The 24,567-nt window shown below is 39.6% G+C and overlaps 1 protein-coding gene across 3 annotated transcripts in view; it reads right to left on the bottom strand.

Annotated features, from left to right (window-relative positions):
• Window positions 1-11,971: 11,971 nt before the first annotated feature.
• The window catches only part of gen1 (GEN1 Holliday junction 5' flap endonuclease), a 33,203-nt gene continuing 20,607 nt past the window's right edge, over window positions 11,972-24,567 (bottom strand). For all 3 annotated transcript variants that reach the window (XM_080192193.1, XM_080192192.1, XM_080192194.1), the window contains 5 exons: window positions 22,399-22,479; window positions 21,106-21,236; window positions 20,608-20,669; window positions 18,292-18,447; window positions 11,972-13,917 (listed from right to left, as the gene is read on the bottom strand). In XM_080192193.1, the coding sequence (XP_080048319.1) occupies window positions 12,338-13,917; window positions 18,292-18,447; window positions 20,608-20,669; window positions 21,106-21,236; window positions 22,399-22,479 (2,010 nt within the window). In that variant the 3' untranslated portion in view covers window positions 11,972-12,337. The remainder of the gene's footprint in view (window positions 13,918-18,291; window positions 18,448-20,607; window positions 20,670-21,105; window positions 21,237-22,398; window positions 22,480-24,567) is intronic.

The following is a 24,567-nucleotide window of genomic DNA, read 5'->3' as shown; positions in this document are numbered from 1 at the left end:
ATTTTTTTAGAATTCATTTTTCTGGGATGAGGGCGTCACTATCTAGGCCCGCATCTGTTGCCCATACCTAGTTGCCCTTGAGAAAGTGTTGGAGAGTTGCATTCTTGAACTGTTGTACTTCCTGAGGTGTAAGTACACCCATAGTGCCGTTAGGGAGGGAATTCAAGGATGCTGACTCAGCGACAGTGAAGGAATGGTGAAATATGTCCAACTCAGGATCTTCTAAGCAGTTCCATGTGTGGAAGGTGATGCCTAAGGAAGCTTGGTGAGTTCCTGCAGTGCACCTTATAGATGGTATGCACTGCTGTAACTGCTCATCAGTGCTGGAGGGATTAATGTTTATGGTTGGGGAAGTAAACAAGTGGACGCTTTTTCCTGGATGGTGTTGAGCGTTTTGAGTGTTGCTCAAGCTGCACTCATCCAGGCAAGTGGAGAATATTCCACTGAATTCTTGACTTGTGCCTTATTGATGGCTGACAGGCTTTCAGGAGTCAGGAGGTGAGTTAATTGCAGCAAAATTCCTCACCTTTAACATGCTTGTGTAACCAAGTATTTATATGGCTAGTCCATTTCCGTTTCTGATCAATGTTAATATCCAGCATGTTGATAGTGGGGGATTCAGCAATGGTAATGCTTATGATGTAGCTAAAGATGGTTGGGCTGAGGACACGACCCTGAGGAACACCTGCAGTAATGTCCTGGGGCTACAATGATTGACTTCTAACCACCACAACTATCTTCCTTTGTGCCAGGTATGACTCCAACTAATGAAAAGATTTTCTCCTGGTTCCCATTGACTCCAGTTTTGCAAGGGCTCATTGATGCCACACTCAATCAAATGCTGCTTTGATGTCAAGGGCTGTCATTCTCACCCCACCTCTTGAGTTCAGCTCTTTTATTCATGTTTGAACCAAGGCTGTAATGAGGTCAGCAGTTGAATGACCCTGGTGGAACCTAAACTGAGCATCAGTGAGCAGGTCATTGCTGAATAAGTGCCACTTCATTGCACTGTTAATGACCCCTTCCATCACTTTACTGATGTTCAAGTGTAGACTGATGGAGAGGTAATTGGTTGGGTTGGATTTATCTTATTTCTTCTGTATAGGATGCACCTGGGCAATTTTCTACGTTGTTGGGTAGATGCCAATATTGTAGGTGTATCGGTATAGCTTGGCTAGGGGCAGAGCAAGTTCTGGACTGCAAGTCCATGACTGCAAGTATGATTGCCAAAATATTGTCTGGACCCACTGCCTTTGCAATTTCATGATATCACATGGTGTGAATCAGAATCAAATTTGTGGATGGGTATTGGGGGGGAGGGGACAGGTGGGTGGATGGCAGATGGGTGAGGAGGGAGGTAGGTTGGAAGAAGGTGAGATGCTAAATGTATGAAGTGGCAGGTGGGTAGGGTTGCAGATGGGTGAGAAAGTAGTTTGATCGGGGAAGGGCATAGGTTGGACATAGTCAGCAGGTCTGGTAGTTAAAGGGTCAAAGTCAGAAAGATTTGTGTAATCGGGGAGTTGCCCATCCAAACTCGAAATATTCCAGGTAGTTCTCTCATAGATTAGTGTGTCAGTACACCCATAGAGGCCTGACCCTCATCACTGATTATATGTCTAGTTTTCAACAATCCAGATACCAGAGGACTTGAGCATATATTGCCGCTCCTTAATTGAGTCAAAAATCCTAGAACTTCCTACCTTTGGATATACCGATACTACATGGACTGTTGTGTTTCAAGAAGTTGATCCACCACCCTTCTCAGGGGCAATTAGAGATGGACAGTAAATTGCCAGCAATTATCTATAAATGAGGGAAAAAGAAATGTCATTTATGAAAGAGTATCTTTGCTTTAATGTCTTTGGTAGCATTTACAAGTGAAGATGAATGTAACTTGTGAGAATCAAGCCCTTTGAAGTACAGTGTTCTCTCTTACACCAGCTACATTTGAACTGCTAATTCTCCTCTCAAAATGTGCAGAGAAATCTGCCACTATCACCTTCTCTAATTTTGGGAATCTGCAGATTGATTAATTCACAATGATCAAAGCAGCATTAACCATTAATTCAGATATACTTCAGTTGGTCATATGTCTTTGTATTCCCATTTTTTGTTCTAGCATTGCAACATATATATTTGTATACAGATATGCAAATATATCCAAATCAACACAAACAGCAACAAGGCGAGTAAAACATAGTTTCAGTGTAAAATTATATGACTGCTTCTGTGTTAGTCTGAAGCCAGCAGCCAGGCTATATCTCATGCGCTCTAGTTGCACATTACTTTGCATACGCACTGAATACAGAACAATTTCTCTTTGTTTTTTTTGTTTATAATAATTAGTTGGCAAAAACACATTCATTCCGAGCACTGATGACAGATAGCTGTGAGCAAACTAGCATGCTATAGTACTGGTAGATTTTGCTTGTGTTGCTACAGAGTTGCTTGACACACTGGCGTGATAGGGCACGTGACGTATATTGGTGCCTGTTCACTTCCAAATACATTCTCTTGATTCAACCTGAGGGACGACATCATTTTCTTGAGCTAGCAAAATTTCAATAAGGGCCTCACAGCATAAACTGACCAAGGATAGGGTGCACCAACAGGCACCAGTTTGGAAGAGATTCAAAAATTTCTCCATTTCAGACAGCCCTATATATTTTCATTGCCAAATCCATCTAATTTCAGCCCTGTGGCATTGTCAAACTCCATTCCTCCTCACCCATCTACTACTTAATCTGTTACCCACATCTTTGTGACTTGCAGACTTGTGCATTCCAATGCTCCTCTGCCACTTTCCCAGCTTCTATTTTCTTTAATCTTGCTGGCCACATCCAAAGTTGCACCACATCTTCCTCATTTACCATCTTATATTTTCCTTGGAACAGAGAAGGCTGAATGATGATTCATTTGTGGTGTTTATGAGGAGAATATATAGTATAAATATAACCTATTTATTTCGGCAGAGGGTAACAAAAATCCAGGGGTTGTTGATTTAAAGTAATTGGTATAAAGATTGGAGGGTACATGAGAAAACTGTACAGGGTATGGGGAGATGGCAATGAATATTGTGTAGTTTTGGTCTCCTTACTTAAGGAGGGATATACTTGCAATGAAAGCAGTTCAGAAAATGTTCTGCATCATTCCGCCAGCAGACATGATCCAAAATTGCAAAATGCAATCTCACCAGTGAAAACCATATTCTTCAAAATTCTCTGGATTTTGAGCACTCGCTGCCATTCCCAGGCACAGAGAGTCTGGGCTCAGGATTTTGTGCTATGAATGTTTGGCTGGGTTTCAAGTGCTAATAGATTTCAACACAGTAGGTTTTCCAACTGAAAGTGACAGTTTTAGGTGAGTGTATTAATGGATTGTGCCTTATTATGGGCTCCAATTTGTTGACATAACCGTATACTTATCATCCAATTAGTTTATTTTCCCTTTTTTTCTCAGTATCAATGATTGTGGAGGTGGGGGTTGGGGTTGGTGGAGGTCTTTTCCTGTAACTTTTATGATGCCCTTATACTGGACCTTTATTTATTGGCAATCTAAAATACTTTGCTTTAAAGTCAGGACTTTTTTTGTGTTCAATAGGTCAGATACAGTATAATGTAGTTTTACATTCACTTAGCACTGCCACTCTAATAGAAATTGCAGAGGATCCTTATTAGGTTTATTGAACACATCTTTCCATTCCTATTGCCTTTGACAGTCAGAATTGAAACTTCACCTTACAGAAGGATGAGTTCTATACCAATGTCATCTCCTGGGCTACTTCTAACCAATTATTTTAGAACTTAATATATAGTTGGAAATTCTTAGAGGATGTGAGAAAGGGATGTCAGTAGATGGAGTGGAAATCTGAATTTCAAAAAAGCATGAAATAAGGTGTCAAATAAAAGGTTACTGAATAAGGTAAAAGCGAATCATGTTGGGTAATATATTAGTGTGGATAGAGGATTGGTTAATTAACAGGATAGAACCAGGATAAATAGGTGATTTTCAGGTTGGTAAACTATAACTAACAGGGTGCCACAGGGATCAGTGTTGAAGTTGCAAAGAATTATGATCCATATGAATGACTTGGATGAAAGTACTGAATGTAATGTAGCTAAATTTGCTGATGATACAAGATAGGTATTTACTGATGATACAAGAAGCAAATTCATGTGTTCCCCAACTGGAATCCATGGATGAACAGGGATATCCACTGCTTGCTGAAGTCCAGGTCTGAGATGTTCAAATCAGGCAACACTGACCTATATAGAAAGCCAGATATGATCCAAGGAGATCCATCAAAGATGCCAAAAGACAATACCGGACAAAGCTAGAGTCCCAGGCTAGCCACACTGACCCCTGCCGACTATGGCAAGGTTTGCAAGACATAACAGGCTACAAAATGAAGACATGTAAAATCACTGGCTCCAATGCAACTCTCACTGATGAGCTCAATGCGTTCTATGCCCGTTTGAGCGAGAGGTCAGTGAGAGCATGCCATACACCTGGATGAACCTCTATCTGGGATCACCAATACAGAGGTCAGAGCAGTCTTCACAAAGGTCAACCTCTGGAAAGCAACTGGCCCAGATGGGGTACCTGGATGTGCTTTCAGATCCTGCACGGATCAGCTGATGAAAGTATTCCCTGAATAAGGAGATTGTCATATGAGGAAAAGCTGAGCAGGTTGGCCTAATATTTATTGGAGTTTGGAAGAATGAGAGATGGTCTTATTAAAACATATAAAATTATGAGGGAGCTCAGCAGGGTAGATGCTGAGAGGATGTTCCCTCACATGGGGGATTCTAGAATTAGGGAGCAGTTTAAATATAAGGGAGTTCACATTTAAGACTGAGATGCGGAGAAATTGTTTTTTTCAGAGCAGTATGATCAATGGAAGCAAGTCATTGAATATATTCAAGGCTGAGTTAGACAGATTTGTGATCGAAGAGAGAGTCATTATGGGGAACAGGCATGAAAGTGGTGATAAAGCCATTATCAGAATAGCCATGATCTTATTCATTGGGGGGGCACGATCAAGAGGTCAAAAGACTTACTCCCACTCCTATTTCAATGTTCTTTTAAGTGATCGAGTTATAGATTAGTATACACATATTCCAATAAACCATTCCAATCTGAATGTCCAGTAGACATTATATTCTTTTGACGCACTTCAGTAATTTAAAATTGGTGCGATTTTGGAAAATAGTTTTCCATACTCTAAATATACAACGTATCTTCTGAATGGTTATGCCATTTGAGAAATTGGAACTTTCAGACCCTGAGGGCAGGAATCAATGATCTAATTGCTATTTGATAGCAACACGGGGCTCTCAGTGTAGCAAAAATCACAACATTTTAACCGTGGTGTGTGTAAACTGGGGTTCTCATTCCAATTGTTACCTTAACTCTTCCTGAAATTCCACATGCATGAATGTTGAATGAAGACAGGATTTGGATCAATCCAAGGAAAAAAAAGTAGCAGTTTATTGGGATTGATAAAATTGAATTTTTTGCCTACAATTTTAGCAAAACCCAGCATCTGCTTGGTCTGGTTTGCCAAGTAACTTGATGCCTCAAGTAGCAGAAAAATACAATATTTTCTTTAGCTACATTCCTATACATAATTAGGATTTGATTATATTTTATGTAAACATTACTGAAAAAGTGTCTTAGTTCAGTTGGAAGTGTAGAATGCAGTGACACGATAACATCATGTCATGATTGTTAGAGCAAGGAATTTTGTTATTGCTCAGATACTAGCATGTTAGTTGTCTTAAAAAGATCCAAATCAAATGCTGGATTTCGCAGACAAAAGGCACAATTAGTCTCATGATTGTCCCTTATTCTACATTCAGGTAGAAGTAACAATCTTTCCTGGTATGATTATATTGTGGATGATAATTAAAGAGATGTTCTCACCTCACATGGGAAATGTTCAAATCCTGGCAAACCTGGAAAATTCTATCACAAGTACTTGTTGAGAGGAATCACACATGCCACATTGCTTGCCGTGTCAAATTGTAATACAAGCTTTCCCCATTGCACAAGGCACACTGCATAAGTTAAAATATATGCTGCATAGGTCTTTGCTAGACACGTTAACATACTAGTCTTGCAGCAGACTCCTAAGAAAATAATTGATAGATTTCCCAAAACAAATAAAATGTCATATGAGCAGTTCTTTAATTACCAAACACAATATGAAAAGTTTATCTCCAAACTATAAGCAGGGGACCAAATAATTGGAGCTGAGACTGCCAGAGCCTGTAAGCAGGAAACTATCAGCAATAAATTCCCTAATTATCTCCCATGTCAATATAGGGTAGGAGGCCAACACACCAGTTGAATTGATTGCCTAGTTTTGTGTTAAATTGGTTTGAAACTGCTGGATAGAGGAATGCTTTAGTAAGAGCAAGGAGGTGAGACTTTGTCAATTTACAGCTGAGTAGAGGAGTTCAAAGAGACTCCTGAAACTTAAAAGCAAATGAACTTCACAAACAACTTAAATGACTACACTCCATTAATTATAGTATCTTTGCGAAATTCTTTAAGTATTAATGGTGAAATAAATTGTCTCCTTTTCAAATGGAGTACCAGGACCAGAATCCAGTTAATCAGAGATACCAACGAGAAATAACTCCTGATTTGTACGTATGACAGCAAAATAAATTTATTTTGTAACCTTTATAGCTTTTCAGTGGAATCTCACAAAAAGGGACCTTGTCTTACATTCATAGTTTCTTGCAATTAGATAGTTACATAGATAAAACAAATATTATCCACCTCTTCAACTATAGGCTCTTTCAAATCACAAAAAATTTCATTTCTACAAAATGATTTCAGAGATTAGATACCATCACTTTTATTAATATGTTTGTTATATTTCCAGTAGGTAATTTAACTTCTTGTCCAATTCCATCAAGGGATAGCAGCAATGTGTAGAATAAGAGGCATAGTACACACTTTTAACCAAGAAAACTAGAAACTCATGCATCACATTTCTTACTTTGTGATTACAAAGTTTTATCCCATTTAATGCACTATATGTTAAATGACGGTTGATTTAATAACTCAAAGTTCACTTTAAATAGATAGTTTTGAGAAAGTGTTATTGGGATTTTCTGGTCTAAATGATCATGGGAATAATTGCATTAAAAGGGGTGAATTTATTATTGTTTGTTCAATTAAGTTTTAAAATTTTATTTCACGTTTTTTTTAAAGCCAAGCCTATTGAGGTTTCAGCTGTGATAGATGACCCAGTTTATGGACACCTAGGAAAGAAGAAATATTGCATGTACTGGAGATTGAGATGGATTGGGTGGAGGGAGTTCAATGTAGCTATATGGTGCTAGAGAGCTGGTAAGGGCTTGGGGTACTTGGGATTAGAAAGGTACCTGAAAGCGTTACCAGAGAAGACTATAAAGGGAATAAAAGATAGGCCTAGAATTTTGAAACATATAGGGTAGAGCTCTGGATGAGGGGTAAGATGATGTGGTAGGTGTGAGAAGATAGTCTTTGATGTGGGATGGCTTCAATTTGATTTATTATTGTCACATGTACGAGTATACAATGAAAAAATATTGTTTCTAGTGCGCTATACAAAGCACACTGTACATAGAGAAGAAAAGGAGAGAGTGCAGAATGCAGTTTATAGTCATAGCTAGGGTATAAAGAAAGATCAACTTAATTCAAGCTAGGTCCATTTAGAGGTCTGTTGGCAGCAGGGAAGAAGCTGCTCTTGAGTGGTTGGTATGGGTCCTCAGACTTTTGTATCTTTTTGCCAATGGAAGAAGGTGGAAGAGAATACATCCAGGATTCCTTAATTACACTGACTGCTTTTCCAAGGCAGTGATAGGTATAAAGAGTGTCAATGGGTGAGAAGCTGGTTTGAGTGATGGCTTTGTTCACGACCTTTTGTAGTTTCTTGCAGTCTTGGAGAGACTAGGAGACATACCAAGCTGCAATACAACCAGAAAGAATGCTTTCCATGATGCATCTGTTAAAATTGGTGAGAATCGAAGCAGACATGCCAAATGTCCTTCATTTCCTGAGAAAGTAGAGGCATTGGTGTGGGCTTTCTTAACTATAGCATCGGCATGGAGGGACCAGAACAGGTTACAGGTGATCTGGACACCTTGACAACTTGAAGCTTTTGACCATTTCTACTTCATCCATTGATGTAGACAGGGGCATGTTCTCTACTATGCTTCCTGAAGTTGATGACGTCTTTGTTTTGTTGACATTGAGGGAGAGATTATTGTCATCATGCTAGTTCACCATATTCTCTATCTCTTTCCTGTACACTGTCTCGTCATTGTTTAAGATCTGGGCAACTACGGTGGTGTCATTAGCAAACTTGAAAATTGAGTTGGAAGGAAATTTGGCCACACAGTCATAGGTGTATAAGGAGTAAAGAAGGTGCTGAGGACACAGCTTTGTGGGGCACCAGTATTGAGGATGATCATGGAGGTGTTGTTGCCTATCCTTACTGATTGCAGTCTGTGGGTTAGGAAGTTCAGAATCCAGCCACAGAGAGAGTAGCCGAGTCCCAGGCCTTGGAGTTTGGAGTTGAGTTTTGTAGCAGTAATGACGTTGAAGGCTGAGCTGTAGTTGATAAATAGGAGTCTGATATAGGTGTCTTTGTTACCTAGGTGTTCTGGTAGGTGAGCTGTAATGGATCCAGGCAATCCGGGAGGCCAAAATTGATTTGTGCCATGACTAACCTTTCCAAGTACTTCATAATGATGGATGTCAGAGCTACTGGACAATAGTCATTAAGGAACACCGCCTGGTTTTTCTTTGGTACCGGGATGGTGGTCATCTTCTTGAAGCAGATAGGGATTGTTGTAAAGAGAGGTCAAAGATGTTTGCAAACACCCCCACCAGCTGATCCACGCAGGATCTGAGTGCTCATCCAGATACCCTATCTGGGCCAGTTGCTTTCCATGGGTTGCCCTTCGAGAAGGCTGCTCTGACATCTGCAATGGTGATCTTGGATACAGGTTCATCAGAGGTTTCTGGGGTGGAGAGCATGCTCTCGCTTGCTCAAGGTGAACGTAGAATGCATTGAGTTCAGCAGGGAGGGGTACATTTGTACCGGCAATTTTACATGCCTTTATCCTGTAGCTTATTATGTCTTGCAGACCTTGCTATAGTCAACGGGGATCTGTGTGCTAGCCTGGGACATTAGCTTGGTCCATTACTGTCTTTTGGCATCTTTGATGGATATCCTTAGACATGACTTTCTTGTATAGGTCAGGGTCACCTGACTTGAACACCTCAGACCTGGACTTCAGCAAGCAGTGGATACCCCTGTTCATCTACGGTTTCCAGTCAGGATCTTGGAATGTGACAGGAGGGATTGGACCATCAGGAAGACGACTGTGGGCTAATCATGAGAATAACAATGAAAATAACTTTGCTTAGTCTGATTTGCCGTATGTTATCAACGTTACAATAGCACTGGCAGATGGAATGGAAATAACTTAATATTCTGAGGTGAGGAGAGGCAGGAGCAGGTAGGAGTAGAGATATTTCTGGCAAAAGTAGGAATGGATGGTGGCAGTAGAGAGCAGGATAGATGAAAAGGCATGGTTACTTAGGGCATGCAGGTGGTGGCAGCCAGTGGAGACAGTAAAGGCGTGAAATCAGATTGCTGATAGGGTAAAGACAGGAATAAAGCCCTTCCAATTGTCCCTAGAAGTTTATAAAAACTGTGCGCCAGTTTAGGTGTCAACCTTGGTTCAGTGAGAGCACTCTCACCTCAATCGGAAGAATGTGGGTTCATATCTCTTCATAGATTTGAGCATAAAACGTAGACTGGCATTGCAGTCTGCCACTGTTAGCAGTACTGCATTGTTTGTTCCGTCCTTCGGAAAATATGTTAAAGTCAGTCCTCTCGGGGAAAAAAAAGCAAGGGACATTTCCTCTAGTATCCTGCGCAATATTTATCCTGCAACCTCAACTAAAACATTGTATAGCCATTGGAACATTGTGAATTGTGGAATCCTGCTGTGCACAAATTGGCATTCATCTTTCATACATGATAATCGTTCCCACATTTCAAAAATATGTCAGTGGCTGTGATGTGTTTTGGAATGATCTGAGTTTATTGAAATGTTATATAAATGCATGTAGAAAACAGATCAGCACCATCTTCTCAATGGCAATTAGGGATAGGCAATAAATGCTAGCCACGATGTGAATGAACAAAGAAAATCTTTCTTTTTAAGTGTTGGGTATTTTGGCTGAAAAAGGTTCTATTATAAATTGTGCTTGTGTATAAATGCTGCTTAAACGGTATTCAATTCCCCAACTAGCAGAACCTTTATTCTCCAACTTTAGACAAATCTGGTGTCAAGAAATGACATATTTCTTGGCTTTGAGAAAGGATCAAATTTAAGATTGTTAAGCACCTTTAATAATGGGAAAATAGCTTTTAAAGCCACTCAACAAACATCTAGTTGGAAGACAGGCCTGAAAATTAATTCCAAATAGGACCGTTTAAATGATTGTTCATGTGTATAGAGAAAGAGACCAACAGTGGCTCCACTGCAAGGTACATTATTAATCAAAATCCTGTAGCTATGAAAAGCAACACATAAAACAAATCATTTTATAAAAGATGTGGTGTAGCTTTAGAAAAGGCAGCTGATGTTTGCCTTGTTGATGCGTCAATTTTATATAGCTAAAAATCCTAATATCAACCACTTCACAAAGAGGTCTAACAGACAAAATAGCACGTTAATAATCTAACCGTTCACCAGTACGTACGATCTTTCGCTTTCCATGGCTGAAGTTTAATGGCTACAGTAAATTTTCTAGCTGTGGGCTAGAAAAGGTTGGGGATAAACTAGAACGAAACTGGTACAGTTAATTAAAAATAATTTGTATAAAAACAATAATTCTGGGTACTTCCATTAAGCTCAATACGCACTGCACAATTTTTTCAATAAACTGTCAACTTCAATTCATATTTATAATGTCATTTTAAAACAGAAGTAAGTTGTAAGATGCTTCAGAGATGAAACAAGATATCGGATTTAGTTTGAGCCAACAGTAAGGACGTGCATATAGGAGGCACTTTCTCAGACCAAGATACTGGCAGGAATAGAAAAAAATGTAATCAGCTGATAAATCATCCAAGCTGCTTAGCCATCTTTCCATGTAGCGAGATCAAGTGAAACATTGAGATGTGTTCTCTTTACTGAGAAAGATTCATGGTTCAGAGTTCACAAAAAAAGACTGGCAATAAACATTTTCTTGAATGCATGCAATTTAGTTAAAATGTTTAACAGAAACCACTTTTTAAAAGCTATTTAAACGTAGGGCAACATATCATACTAGGGGCTCCCATGCCTACACCCTTAAAGTTGGAAAGAAGCTACGCTGGCCCATCCAGCGGCCGCATTGGTAGGTAGGCAAAATAAGTGTGTGTGGGACTTCTGCCTCTCACTGGAAAGGAAATCCTGTCTGTAGAAGCTGCTGACCAATTGGATTAGCCGTCAGATCCAGCAGCGCAAGAGCATTGGAGTGGGTGCTACTGGGACTGCAAGCAGGCCCAAGGTGGCGGCTTTTGGATATCAGGTAGGGAAAGGCTGGGCAGTTTAGGAAGAGGAGTGGTGAGATTTATGGAACAGATGGGTAAGAAAGGTGGGTGCTATCTTGGGCTGCCCCCCGTGTGCAAAGGACAACTCAAAGTTAGAAACTTCTCATGGGAATTTCAAAAGTTTTTAAAAAAAGGCTCGCTCACTTCCAACTGCCTACAGCAGCCATATTATGGTGTTGGCAACATATTATCAAGGTGTACTGGCTTGTTAACAAGTTAATTGACCCATGAGTATTTATTTAAATAGGGCACCCCACCCACTTTCACAGAATTAGGTATTTTAAGGATAGACGAGGGTGAACTTGGGAGTGGGTTGGGGTGGGTGAGAGTGGGTTGGGGGTTGGGGGGGGTGGGGAGAGCTGGGGGCATGCTACTTTGTGTCCCCCCTCCCAAAGACCCTTTCAGTTCCAGAAATGAATTGAATGATCAGCCTGTGGCCTAGCTATGACACTTGGAGCATTTTCCTGGAATAGGATGAGGAACCTAAGTTGTTTTAACCTTGTGATCATTTATTAAATTTACAACAGGGAACATTTTAAATGACTGACAGATTACAATATTGTGATCCATCTTATTGGAAAAGATTGGGGGTAAAAGTATATGTTATAGAACAAATATTCAAAATTACCAGAACATGGTACATCTAATTAAAAATAAATGGCAAACTTCCCGAGAATCTGTTCTTGAGTATATGCACTCAAGTAACAATTCAAATTCTTGGAGTCAAAGCTTCAGCCTTTCTGACAATGGAAGGGGACTGTCACTTATTACTATGATGGAATCATTGTCATCATCACGACAGAACTGCTTGAAAAATGGCATGTTGCTCAGATCAGGTCTTGGCAGGAGAGCACTGCTTCCATTCTCTGTTTTAGCATCACAGGTATCTTTATGAGATGTAACGATTTTGCGACAAGCTTTGCTCTGCTTCTGCATTAATTGAGTTTGCTCAGTTTTCCCAACACCAGCATTGCTGAGTACTTGGAGTTGAATGCACCCAGTGTCTATGTTGGTGTGACCTGCTCCACCAATGGCAGGTCTGGATTGGGTCTGCTGGGTCCATACTTCACTTTGGTTTGCAATGGAGGATGACAGCACAATGTTCTCTGTGGTTCTGGGTATAACACCAAGCTTTTGTATCATTCTTGAATTCTCAGTATCGCTATCTTCACTGGATGACGACACTTTGTGACAAACGCTCTGTTTTTCAGCTTTTGAAGTATTTTTATTCACCAATTTAATTTGGTGTGGTTTGGCTGGCTTGTTTTTCTTTGGTTTAAATGAGATGCTATCTGTCTTTGAAGCCTGGTATGAATACATAGCTGCATCATGAGTTCCAAAAGCCTCCTCCATTGAATCCATTAAATTCTGTTTATCTAACTGAGTTAATTGCTTTGCAAATTGAGTTGCAGTTGGGACAGAAGTGGAAATGTTCCTTTGCTCTTGCTGATGACATGGAGTTTCTGAGAATTTGTAGCCAGAGAATCCCTCTTTATTACAAAATGTTAAATCATTTGCAAGTTTTCCTTGAATAAGTGAATCAACATTAGGAGATAAAACATCACTTTTATGACCTGAAGAATATGACATGGAGGTGGTTCCACTGGAATTTGTATCTGATTGCTGCAGAGATAAAAACTGATAGGAATTCTTTAATAGAATTCGGTCTTTTAAGGATAGATGATAGAGATCATCCAGCATAGATGCATCCTCATGAAATAATTCTTTCATATTTTTCTGAACTGGATCTTGCCTAGACACTGCAGCATTTTCCTTCAATGCTCTGTCTTCTGTCAGTTTACTGGTAAAGCCCACATGAACAGAGGACTCCTTATTGATGATCAGTTGAGCCTGTTCAGGTGTTTTGGCTTCAGTTGTCAGATTGCACTCCGATAACGGTGTACTAAATGATTGACTCCAGTCAATGCCACTCAAATGCAGCTCGGCAACTAACATAGATGTTGAAGGGGAGAGGGCAAAAGTATTAAGTTCATTTTCTGATTCTGTAAGAGATAGAGACTCACAGTCAGAGTTTCCTATTTCTGCACTGTATATAACTGCAGGCTGTGCAATTTCATCTGGAGACTTTCCCCAGAATTCTTTGGACACCTGAGAGTCTTCAGAACAAACGCCAATGGAAAGAGGGGGTTTGAAGGGATTTGCCTCTTGGCTTGCACATTTTTGAACAGGTTCATTTCTTGCTGCAACCTCACCTTTATGGGAAGGCTGTAAATTCATTCCAGCAAGTAGCTGAGTGATTTCATCAGGCAATGGAGCTACCCCGCCCTTTCCTTTGCTTTTACCTGAAATAAAACATAAGACGGCATTAATCATCTAAGTTAAATAACTAAATTAGTTTCCATTTCAAGTAATATTTTGGCAAACATCACAAAACATATTTAGCTGCTTTTTTTTTAACCTGACACTACATTGGATATTTAGCATTTAATTCAAAAACTGCAAGTTATATTGAGCATTAGTCAAAACAGTAGCCCAAATGATTGGAAAGACATCTTGGTGATAACTAATTAAGAGAAGAGAAATGGTTGAAGGTATAATGTATATTAAAGAATGTGCTGCCTTTCAATATATGGCATTGCCACTGCTCTTTGTAAATAAGCACAGCCAGGACACCTAGTGGTAACACATAGGTACTACAAATTATTGTTTAAAATTAATGCAATAAACAAATATTTTCAGTTTCCTTTTCTCCTATCCTCCTCTAAAGGCAACAAATCACACTGGGCATGGCTTCATGGATGCTGGAAGCTCATTATTTATGCGTGTACATCAAACGTGAGCACCAGTGGGCTACCACACTGTGATGGGCATTACAGCTGGTCCTTATAAGCTATTAGTGAATCTTTTGGAAATGAGTTTCATAGAGACCAGGAGTTTAAATCTTCATCACCAACCTCAGGGGGCCTATGGTAATACGTACATTCAGTGATTGAAGCTGGTTTGTCACCATGCAGTGTATTTACTAAGAATTGGACGAACTTGAGGAACTGTTTGCTGGGTAAAACAATTGATTAGTTCAAATACAAAAGTTTTAATCTAAATGGTATGTAAAATGAGTTTATATTTGAGAATATATTTTGTCGAAGCCTTTCATCTTGCATTTATCGGGACAGTCACCAGTATACCAATGTCAGGAAAACAACAACTTTATACTATATAGGAGTGCTGATTGGTTGGAAAGTGCCCTCTGATTGGTAGAAGTGTTGCCATGGAGAATGCACGAGTTAATGGTGACTGACAGTTAACTGCTAAGTATCGTTTGAAAATTTAAACCAAACACTTTGACTCTAGCTGATGAAGGCATTGCCATGGGAAATGAATCAGCAAATGGCTACCACTTATTTTGTTTAGCTGAAACATGCACAAATGTACATATACTTTCTGTCTGCAAAGAGCCATAACCAACCAGTCTGTGCTTGATTCTGTGATTGGACAACATTTGTTAAATAATCCTCAGTGTTCTAAAAATTACACTGACAACCAATTTAAGAGTGTCCAGTCAAGCTCATGGTCTGGTGCATTTGTATGTACTGGAAGCTAAATATATTAATTCAGAAGTCCCTTTTCTTTGCAGACAGAAAGAATACGTACATACATTGTGCTGTTCCAGTTAAACAAAATAATGATAGATATTTCTTGGTTCATTTTTTTTTATGGCAAACCAAATAAACTAACTCAAATTAACTCAGGGACAAGGTAAAAGGGGCAGCTCCTCCCCAAAGGAGGATGTTTTCACCAGAGTCAAGTTATCTGGTTTAAATTTTCAAACAATGCTTGGCAGTTAACTGCCAGTCATGATTAACTGGTACATTCTCCATAGCAGAGCTTCTAATAATCAGAGTCCAATTGTCAAACAATCAGCAGTCTCTTCTCATATAGTATCAAGTTGTTTCCTCTGACATTGATTTTCCTGTGATTGGTCTAATGAGTGCTAGACAAAAGGCGCCTTAATTAAAATCTTTTTTCAGCAGTACGCAAGTTCTGTACAACTAAACAACTATGAATTCAAAAAAGACATTAAAATGCAACCATCCTTTATGTTTATTGGGTTTCCTGTGCTATGCAACCACAGTAGCTAGAAAGGCACATGGCTGCAGAGGTTACCTCTACTGATCCATCAATGCTATTTTAAAGTAGCTGCTAGAAGCTAATAGATAGGATAAAGGGATTGGCCTATGAGTGACTGGGTAGACCCATTTGACAGGGTCAATTATTTCCTATTTTAGAAGAATGAGAGGAAGTCACTCAAACACAAAATTCTCGAGGGGCTTCATAGGGCAGATGCTTGAAGGATCTTTCTAGAATCAGGGATTATAATCGTAAAATAAGGGTCAGCTATATAGGGTGAAGATATGAAAAAAAAACTCATTTTGAATGTGTAATGTGAACCTTTGGAATCCTCCATCCCATAGAGTGACAGATACACAGTTGTTAAAGCAGAAAGCAACTAGAGACAGGGAAGCCATACGGATCAGGGAGAAACACCTAATCTGGACCTCCCTTCACAATCTCACATAGGTTTTCCCTTTCAACACCAGAACACTCCCACTTCGAACTTGTTACAATTCATTTTAATTTGTGGACTATTATAGTAAATAAACTTACGTCCACCACCATCACCCTTCAAAAAGGGCACCCGAATATCAAATCGAAGTTAAAGAACCCCGTCCCTCTTCGCCGGCATTAGAGCCCAACCCCAAAAATCACTACCCCCACTTTACATGATGGGGAGCCCCCAGTGGGAATCCCCAAAGGTACTTCCCCTGGCACCTTTCCAGAGTGCTGTGCCAGAGTACTGCCCACCCATTTCCTTCACTGGTGTGGTCAGCACGACTGGTGGGAGGAACTTATGGAGAACCCAGAAGCGATGGCGTATTTATGCATATTCAAATTGTTGGAAATCAGGTTCACACCCTCTATGAACCTGATTATGTCACAGGCGGGGGAGTGAGGAAGATTTCATTGAGATCTCCCTGGTGCAAATCCCTTTAGGGCTCTCTTGCTAGAGTTCACGGCCATCATGGGATTTGCACCTGCATCAAATGGGCCTGTTTTTCAGGACTTCAACACTGGCTTCACCCAACTGGTTAATAACATTACAAAAGAAAGATAAACGAAGTGACTCTGTATTTAAAAACACACTGTCCCAACCAGAGGACAGTATGGAAAATACATTTCTACTTCAATCTGGCTGCTCTATAAAATAAATATCATATTTTTAAAAATTAACCAAGGGTTTATCCTGACCAGCCATGATTCATAGCAGAGGAATTCCTTGCCCTCAGACAAACATCAGAGACTAGTTATCTCTAAAGCTGTGCTAATGCCCCTTCCTGGAATTGCACAAAGCCTCTTTGCATTTCTAAGAATTCTAGCCACTGCAGATAGTATATCTGCAATGGACAAAAAAGGCGCTGTTCCCTCTAATAAACATCTCAGGATTCTAGACCTATAGGAGTGGAAGTAATGGGAGGTAAGTTCATGAGCTCCACCAAGCTGCTAGAACCTATAATATTGCTGTGTGGAACATGAACTCAGTGGTTTACCATCTCACAGGCGGCAGCAGAAAGAACTCTGTCCAGGTTTAAAATTGCCTGGCTCTCAGCCACACTATTTACATTAATACTGAAACTTTTGTATCTGTGTCTTCAAGAATAACTCATCTTTTATTACTCATCCTGTTTTAAAGGGCATCACAGTAGCATAGTGGTTAGCACAGCTGCTTCACAGCTCCAGAAACCTGGGTTCGATTCCTGATTTGGATCACTGTCTATGTGGAGTTTGCACATTCTACTCATGTCTGCATGGGTTCTCTCTGGAGGCTCTGGTTTTCTCCACAGTCCAAAGATGTGTGGGTTAGGTTGATTGGCCATGCTAAAACTGCTCCTTAGTATCCTGAGATGCGTAGGTTAGAGGGATTAGTGGGTAAAATATGTAGTGATATGGGAGTAGGGCCTGGGTGTGATTGTGGTCGGTGTAGACTTGATGGGCCGAATGGCTTCTTCCTGTACTGTAGGGATTTATGCACCTTCTCTCATTATGGAAGTCCTTGCTTCTGGAAAGACAGATCGTCCTGCTACCCTCTGAAGGAAAACGTCATTTTGTTTTTAGACTCATGTGAAATCATATGTCTTACTTTTACCATGGTCTGACCCTGTACCTCTTTCTTTTCCTTATCCCTCTTTTGTTGTACAAGTGCAAAAAGGGATGGATATTGTGGAAATCCCTTTGTGTGTTATGTGTGATAAAATACACAAACCCTCTTATTTTAGCTCACCAAAAGTCTGATGTGGAATTATTAATAAAAGTTTTGATCACACCAAACTGAACAGTTGGGGAAAATATGCCACCACTTATAAAGGGGGAAAATCAAAAATCAATAACACCCTTTTGTTACAGGAGGAGAGATCTGGGATTCTTAAATTAATCCTCCTCCTTCCCATAACGTAAATATATTTATTACAAATTTCTTGATTATAGTAAGATTTCCCCTTTTCCTGAAAACGTGTCAATTTTTCCTAAAGCTCAATAAATGTATTTATGTTCAATCTGTCAAAACATCATGAACTGATAGGAATGTAAACCTTTCATTAAAAACTCATGCATTCCTGGGCTAATAGACTGGATGTTACACTCCTTTTAATATCGCAACTTACTTTTTTGCTTCTTCTTCTCCATCTCCTTTTCAGCTTTCTGTCTATGAAATTGAGCAGTGATGTCTGGGTACGCTGCCTGAAAGGTAACCTGATCTTCTATGGTTGAGACAGTGTTCTGAGAATCTTCAGATTGTTCATTTGAGTAAATGTAATGCTCTAGTTAACAAAGGAAATCATTTATTAAAACATGTTACTCGGCTATTGCTGGTTGCTCAAGTGGTCTTTTATAAATACTAGCTAACCCTTAAACAATTGCTCAGGTACAACTGATCGTAGGTAAAAATAAGTCATTTATTATGGGATAGATTTTCACTCTCAGCTACTGGATTAATAATCTGACTGGGTTTCTAGATGTGTCTGTCCTTTACCAAACCCACCTCATTTTTTTTTGTTTCAGGAAAGTCAGGCAGGAGATTTGCCCTGCCCAGGCAGTGAAGGCTAAAATCTCTCATGTTCAATTGTTGGCTTTTAAATTTGTAAAATGTCTATGAGAAGAAGCTATGTATGTGATGCTCAGTGAAATAAGCAGAATCTTTGGCAAGAAAGAGTTCATATACAAAACTGTAATTTAGAGGATCAGTATTTATAAACATATCTGAAAGTTCAGTGTTCCAATCCATGCAGATTGTTTACTGTAAGTAGCAATAAGAAAAATCTGGACCTTGTTTTTTATTTAAATTCCTTCATTGGATATCAATGTTGCTGGCTAGGCCAGCATTTATCGACCAACCCTTATTGCCTTTGAGAAGATACTGATGGGCTGTCTTCTAAAGCCATTGCGGTCCACGTGTTGTAGAAACATCTACAAGGATGTGGTTAGGAAGGGAGTACCAGTATTTTGACTCAACAACATTGACAAAACAGTGACATAGTCAGGATGGTGAGTGACGTGGAGGAGAACTTGCAGATGGTGGTGCTCCCACTCATCTGCAGCCTCGTTCTTCTAGGTGGTAGAGTTTGAGGGTTTGGAAGGTGCTACTGAATGAGCCTTGAGTTACTGCAATGCAACTTGTGGACAGTACACCTTGGTACTGCATCGGTGATGGAGTGAGTGAATGTTCAAAGTGGTGGAAGGGGTGCAATCAAGTGGGCTGCTTTGTTCTGGGTGGAGTCAAATGTCTTGAGTGTAATTGGAGCAGTGCTCATTTAGGCAAGTGGACAGTATTCCATCACATTCCTGACTTGTGCCTTGGAGACGGTGGTAGGCTTTGTGAAATCAGAAATCCCAACCTCTGATCTGCTCTCTGTAATGTGGAGATGCCGGCGTTGGACTGGGGTATGCACAGTAAAAGTCTCACAACACCAGGTTAAAATCTAACAAGCCTGCCAAATAAACAGATATCAACAATTATAAATATAAATAAATATCCCCACTTTTGACTTCATGATAGAAAGGAGGTCATTGGTGAAACAGCTGAAGATAGTTGGGCTAAGACATGACCCCAAGGAACCCCTGCAGCAGTGTCCTGGCACCAAGATGACTGACCTCCAATAATACTCCGCTCCCAACCTCCTCAGGGTTAGCATTGACCAGAAACGCAACTGGATTTGTCACATAAACACAATGGCTACAAAAGCAGGTCAGAGGGTGACTTGAATTATAACAGAGCTTTCTTGTCCTGTTAGTTGCCCATCGCCATTCAATACTTGATATGGCTTGACTGCAGGGCTTAGATCTGGTCCATTGGTTGTGGGATCGTTTAGTTGTCAATTGTATGCTGCTTTCACTGTTTGATAAACAAGTAGTCCTATGTTGCAGCTTCTTTCAATTATTTACAATTGCCTGGGCTGCTTGGTACAGGTAAACAGCTCAGAGACCATTTTGTCAGTAGATGGATCTGCAAGGTGTCATGAAGGGATTCAGCATCACAAAGACAGTTGTAGCTAATGGATTTGCTGAGACTTGCCCACAGATGTATTTTGACCTCCCGATGTTTGCATAATTATAATCTGCAACTTTCAGACTATAATAACCTCACAAGAAATCCAATTGATGTTTCTTCAAGTTGCAGAGGAAAATTTTATTTTGGAAAAGTTTGGAATTGCTTCCTGGACCTATCTGAAAGAAAGGACCTAGATTTGCTGGTCCTCCAGATAGGAGATAGGGCCTGTGATGAAGGATTTCATCACTAAGATTTTGTGCAAACTCAGACTAGATTTACAGGCAATACTGTATATTGTTGGTGGCCATTGTGGGATTTCTATGATTCTCTTACATGAAATGTGGTCAACAGTACATAAGCTGAAATTATGATCACATAGCCAGACCTTACTATTTAACATATTTCAAAAACTTAAAACTTTAAAACAAATTACCTGGCTTTCCCCATAGAATTTCAAAACATGGAATTCCATTCCGAATTCTTGTTCTGACAACTCTTAAAAGCAAAAAACAAAAGTCGTCTAAAAACAGAATACTTGTTATGGACTGTAGTGCGACAAAACCATATTATAACATCCAGATGTAAAGAATTATAATGATAATCACTGTCAAAGGCTGTTATAGAAGATATCCACTCTATTCCCTCCTATATATCTGGCTTTTGAGCAAGAATGAGGAGACATTTGCAGTGGGACAGCCCCTGCTCCACAAATCAAAACTATGCAATTGCTTGGTTGCTCAACCATTTCTTGTAGTCAAGCATCAGCATTCCCTGCCAGGATATTGTAACGGGCACCCAATATGATGCAAAGCAGATAAGCTGCCTTCAGTTATGTCTAGAATTGTAAACAAAATAGCAACATGGATTGTTCAAGATTATTAAATCAAAAATGAAATACAAATAATGATTAAGCACTTCAGTTCATTAGTACCTTATTGGTTGCAAATGACATGGGTCTCTCTTTCCCAATTTTCTTTCCGTCATATCGTGGTGTGAGAGTAACATCAGCACTTTCTCACATGTGTAGTGTCTGGGCCACTCCATTTTATCCCGGGCAAAATTCTGGATGTATGAAGCAAAAGCTTCTGTTAATGTGGCATGATGAGATATTTATCGACGGATTGCCAGATCCATCTGGGTAGGAAATCCAAATGTTCTTTGCAAGGAAGTTGCTTTGGCCTACAAGTGTACATATTATGCTAGGGAATTTTCTTAGCCAAACCAATGTCTATGCACTCCACTCTATTTTGTCTGCTATGCTGATATGTCACAAATAGGGTTTTAAGTATAGAACAGAAACAAAATGTACTTTCACTGTAATATAGTGACATTTCCTGTGTTTCCTCTTGCTTACCTTGAATTTTACTTCTCTGTCAACCCGATTTGTGGCTTATAACCCGAGTTATACAATCCCAGAATGTTATTTGTCTGTCAGTCAGATGTCTTGCACAATTTTCAGCAAACTATGAATGGAATTAAAAAAGCCAGTGTACCCAGGCATGCTTTAATGTACAGTACTTGGCACATGCTTCAGCTCATGAGAAACAAGAGCTTATTTGTGGAAGTGCTCCTTTGAGCTTGAAGCAAAAAAGCATATTTGAAGGATTTTATGTTGTAATAGTCTTGTACCTGGTGGATGCTGATCAGGAAAGGGACTCCTGGTTGATTTTTTCCCTTGCTAGCCTGAAAAGGCGTTGTTCTAATGTGATGCAATTAGAATTCCTGGATAAAATCAGATAATAAAAAGCTAGGGACCAAACTTGAGACCCACCTGGTCTGTATAGAAGAGTACTGCGTGGTTCACTTATCAATTGATGCTGAAGATTTTCAATTGCTTCTTGGCCTTTTGGCTAAGGTGAAACGTAGTATCGACATGCTGTGCTTGGTTGAAGTCATTGGGTTACATTTTAGCTTCATTTGAAGCAATTTTTAAAAGCGGCATCTTGGCCTTTTGGCTAAGATGCAAATAAGATCAAGCCTTGGAGGAGGAGCTGTGCCTACTCCAATCAGCTTGGATCATGTAGATCAAGCCCAAGGCCGCAGATGAGAGCCCTGTCTCGTCTGCTTGGATCGGTAATGTCTCAACTTGTTGAGACTCTGAATTGGACTTGATTTGATTGAATTGGAATAAAAACAAGCAAAAAAAAAATTCAATCTGATCTTTCAATTAAATGCACAATAATAACATTTTGAGTAAACCATTTTGTAAAATGTTATTCCATACCTGAAGTAAAAGCAATTTTGGTCGCTTCCACTGAAAATTTTGCAATGGTTGGTCTTTACCGATAAGAAATTCTTTGATCACCTGAAGCACAGAAAATATTTACATAATCATAGGATGGCACAGGAAGCCTTTTGATCCTTTTGTGTCTTTGTCAGCTCCTTATAAGGGCAGATCATCTGAATCCTCCTTGCTAGCCTTTTCCCCATAACTGCAAATATTTTCTTTTCAGATAATTAACCAATTTATTTTTGAAAGCTGTTTGAATCTGCCTCTACCACATCTTTAGGCAGTACATTCCAGAGTCTAACCACTTAGTGAAAAAAGCTCTCATGTTGTCTTTGGTTCTTCCCCAATCAACTTAAAATCTCTGAAGTCACACTGACCCAAAAGTCTGTTTTACACCCCACAGATACTACCAGGCAGAAGTTCTTGGAATATTTTCTGTTTTTATTTCGGAATTCCAGCATCCACAGTTTTTTGCTTTAATTAAAATCAATGTACTCTGGTTCTCAACCCTTCCATCGATGGGACCGGTTTGTCTTTATTTACTCTGTCTAGACCCTTCATAATTTTAAACATCTCTACCTTCTCAATCTTCTCACCAATCTTTCTACATAACTGAACAACTTCACCTTTGAAACCATTCTTGTAAAACCTTTTGACACTCTCTCCAATGTCTTCACATCCTTCCTAAAGTGCGGTGCCCAGAATTAGAGACAATACTCCAGCTGAAGCTGAATCAGTGTTTTACAAAGGTTCAACTTCTATAATCTGTCTCTATTTATAAAGCCCAGAATCCCATGTGTCTAAACTACTTTCTCAAACTGCACAGTCATCTTCAACAATTTGTGCACAGATACCCATAGGTCTCTCTGCTCCTTTATTGCTTTTAGTGTTGTATCTTTTAAGCTCCTCATTCTTCCTATCAAAATGTATCATCATTCTTCATTAAATTTAATATGCTGCATTAAATTTGTTCTGACACTTAACTGTTCATACCACCAGCTGTCTATAATCTTGAAGTCTATCACTATCTTATGGTTCACAATTGTTCCTTGTTTGGCATCATCAGCAAATACTGAAATTGTGCCACTCACTCCCAAGTCTAGGCCACAAATAAAGGCAAAGAAAAGCAATAGTCCTAGTGTCAATCCCTGGGAAACTCAACTGTATGCGTTCCTTCAGTCAGGAAACAACCGTTCATCACTAGCCTGTTTCCTGTCAATTAATCAATTTTGCTTCTATACTTATGATCCTCAATGCATTCCATGAGATGCTGGTGACATATCAACTTCAGCTACAATCAACATTTCACAAACACCTTTATTTTTACTATAAGTTAGAGAGTAATCGCTTCCTTGGTAAAGGCAAATGTAAAGTACTCATTTTGTACTTCAGCTATGCTCTCTGCCTTCATATGTAAATCCTTTTGGTCCCTAATCAGCCCACCCCGCCTTTTACTACCCTTTAACTATTTGCATGCCAACAGAAGTCTTTTGGATTCCCTGTTCTGTTAACTGCCAGTCTCTTCTCATTGTTTCTTCTTCCCTCAGATTTATTTTTTCACTACCGCTCTGAACTTTCTTATCATAATACAAGTGAGAACCATCTACTGACATCTTTCATCTGCACCCTCTTTCTGCTTCATTTTACTCTTTGTACCTTTCATATTCTGTAGAGATCGTGATTTGCTTGTCTTAATTTTCCTCCCAGTGGGAATGTACATCGACTGTACCTGAGCCATTTCCTCATTAAGGGCAGCCCATTTTGCTTGCCACTCTTTGATTCCAAGTTATACGGGCTAGATCTGGTCTCCCCCAATTAATTACTTTTACTCTAGGTTGCTTCTTGTCCTTTTCCAATGCTAACTTAAAATGTATATCACAGCCCCCTAAATGCCCTTCTATTGTCATTTGATCCACTTCATTCCCGACAACTAGATTCAGCAATGCCTCCTTCTTTGTTAGGTTGAAAATTTTCCTCAACCCGCTTAGGAAACTCTGTCATTTACACTATCACTAGGTAAGGCCACCAAAACTTCACACAATATTCTAGGTGTCACTAATGCCCTACACAGTCTCAAATGCTTTAGAATTTCTTACTGTAGTGCAATCTGTCTCTCCCAATTATTTGTGCACTTATTTTCTCCTTCTAATATTACATCCTAGT

The sequence above is a fragment of the Carcharhinus amblyrhynchos genome, chromosome 7 (assembly GCF_965287045.1).
Source record: "Carcharhinus amblyrhynchos chromosome 7, sCarAmb.v2.hapA, whole genome shotgun sequence".
In the NCBI taxonomy this organism is placed as follows: domain Eukaryota; kingdom Metazoa; phylum Chordata; class Chondrichthyes; order Carcharhiniformes; family Carcharhinidae; genus Carcharhinus; species Carcharhinus amblyrhynchos.
Note: the sequence above shows the minus strand (reverse complement) of the source record. Positions and strands in the feature narration are given on the sequence as shown.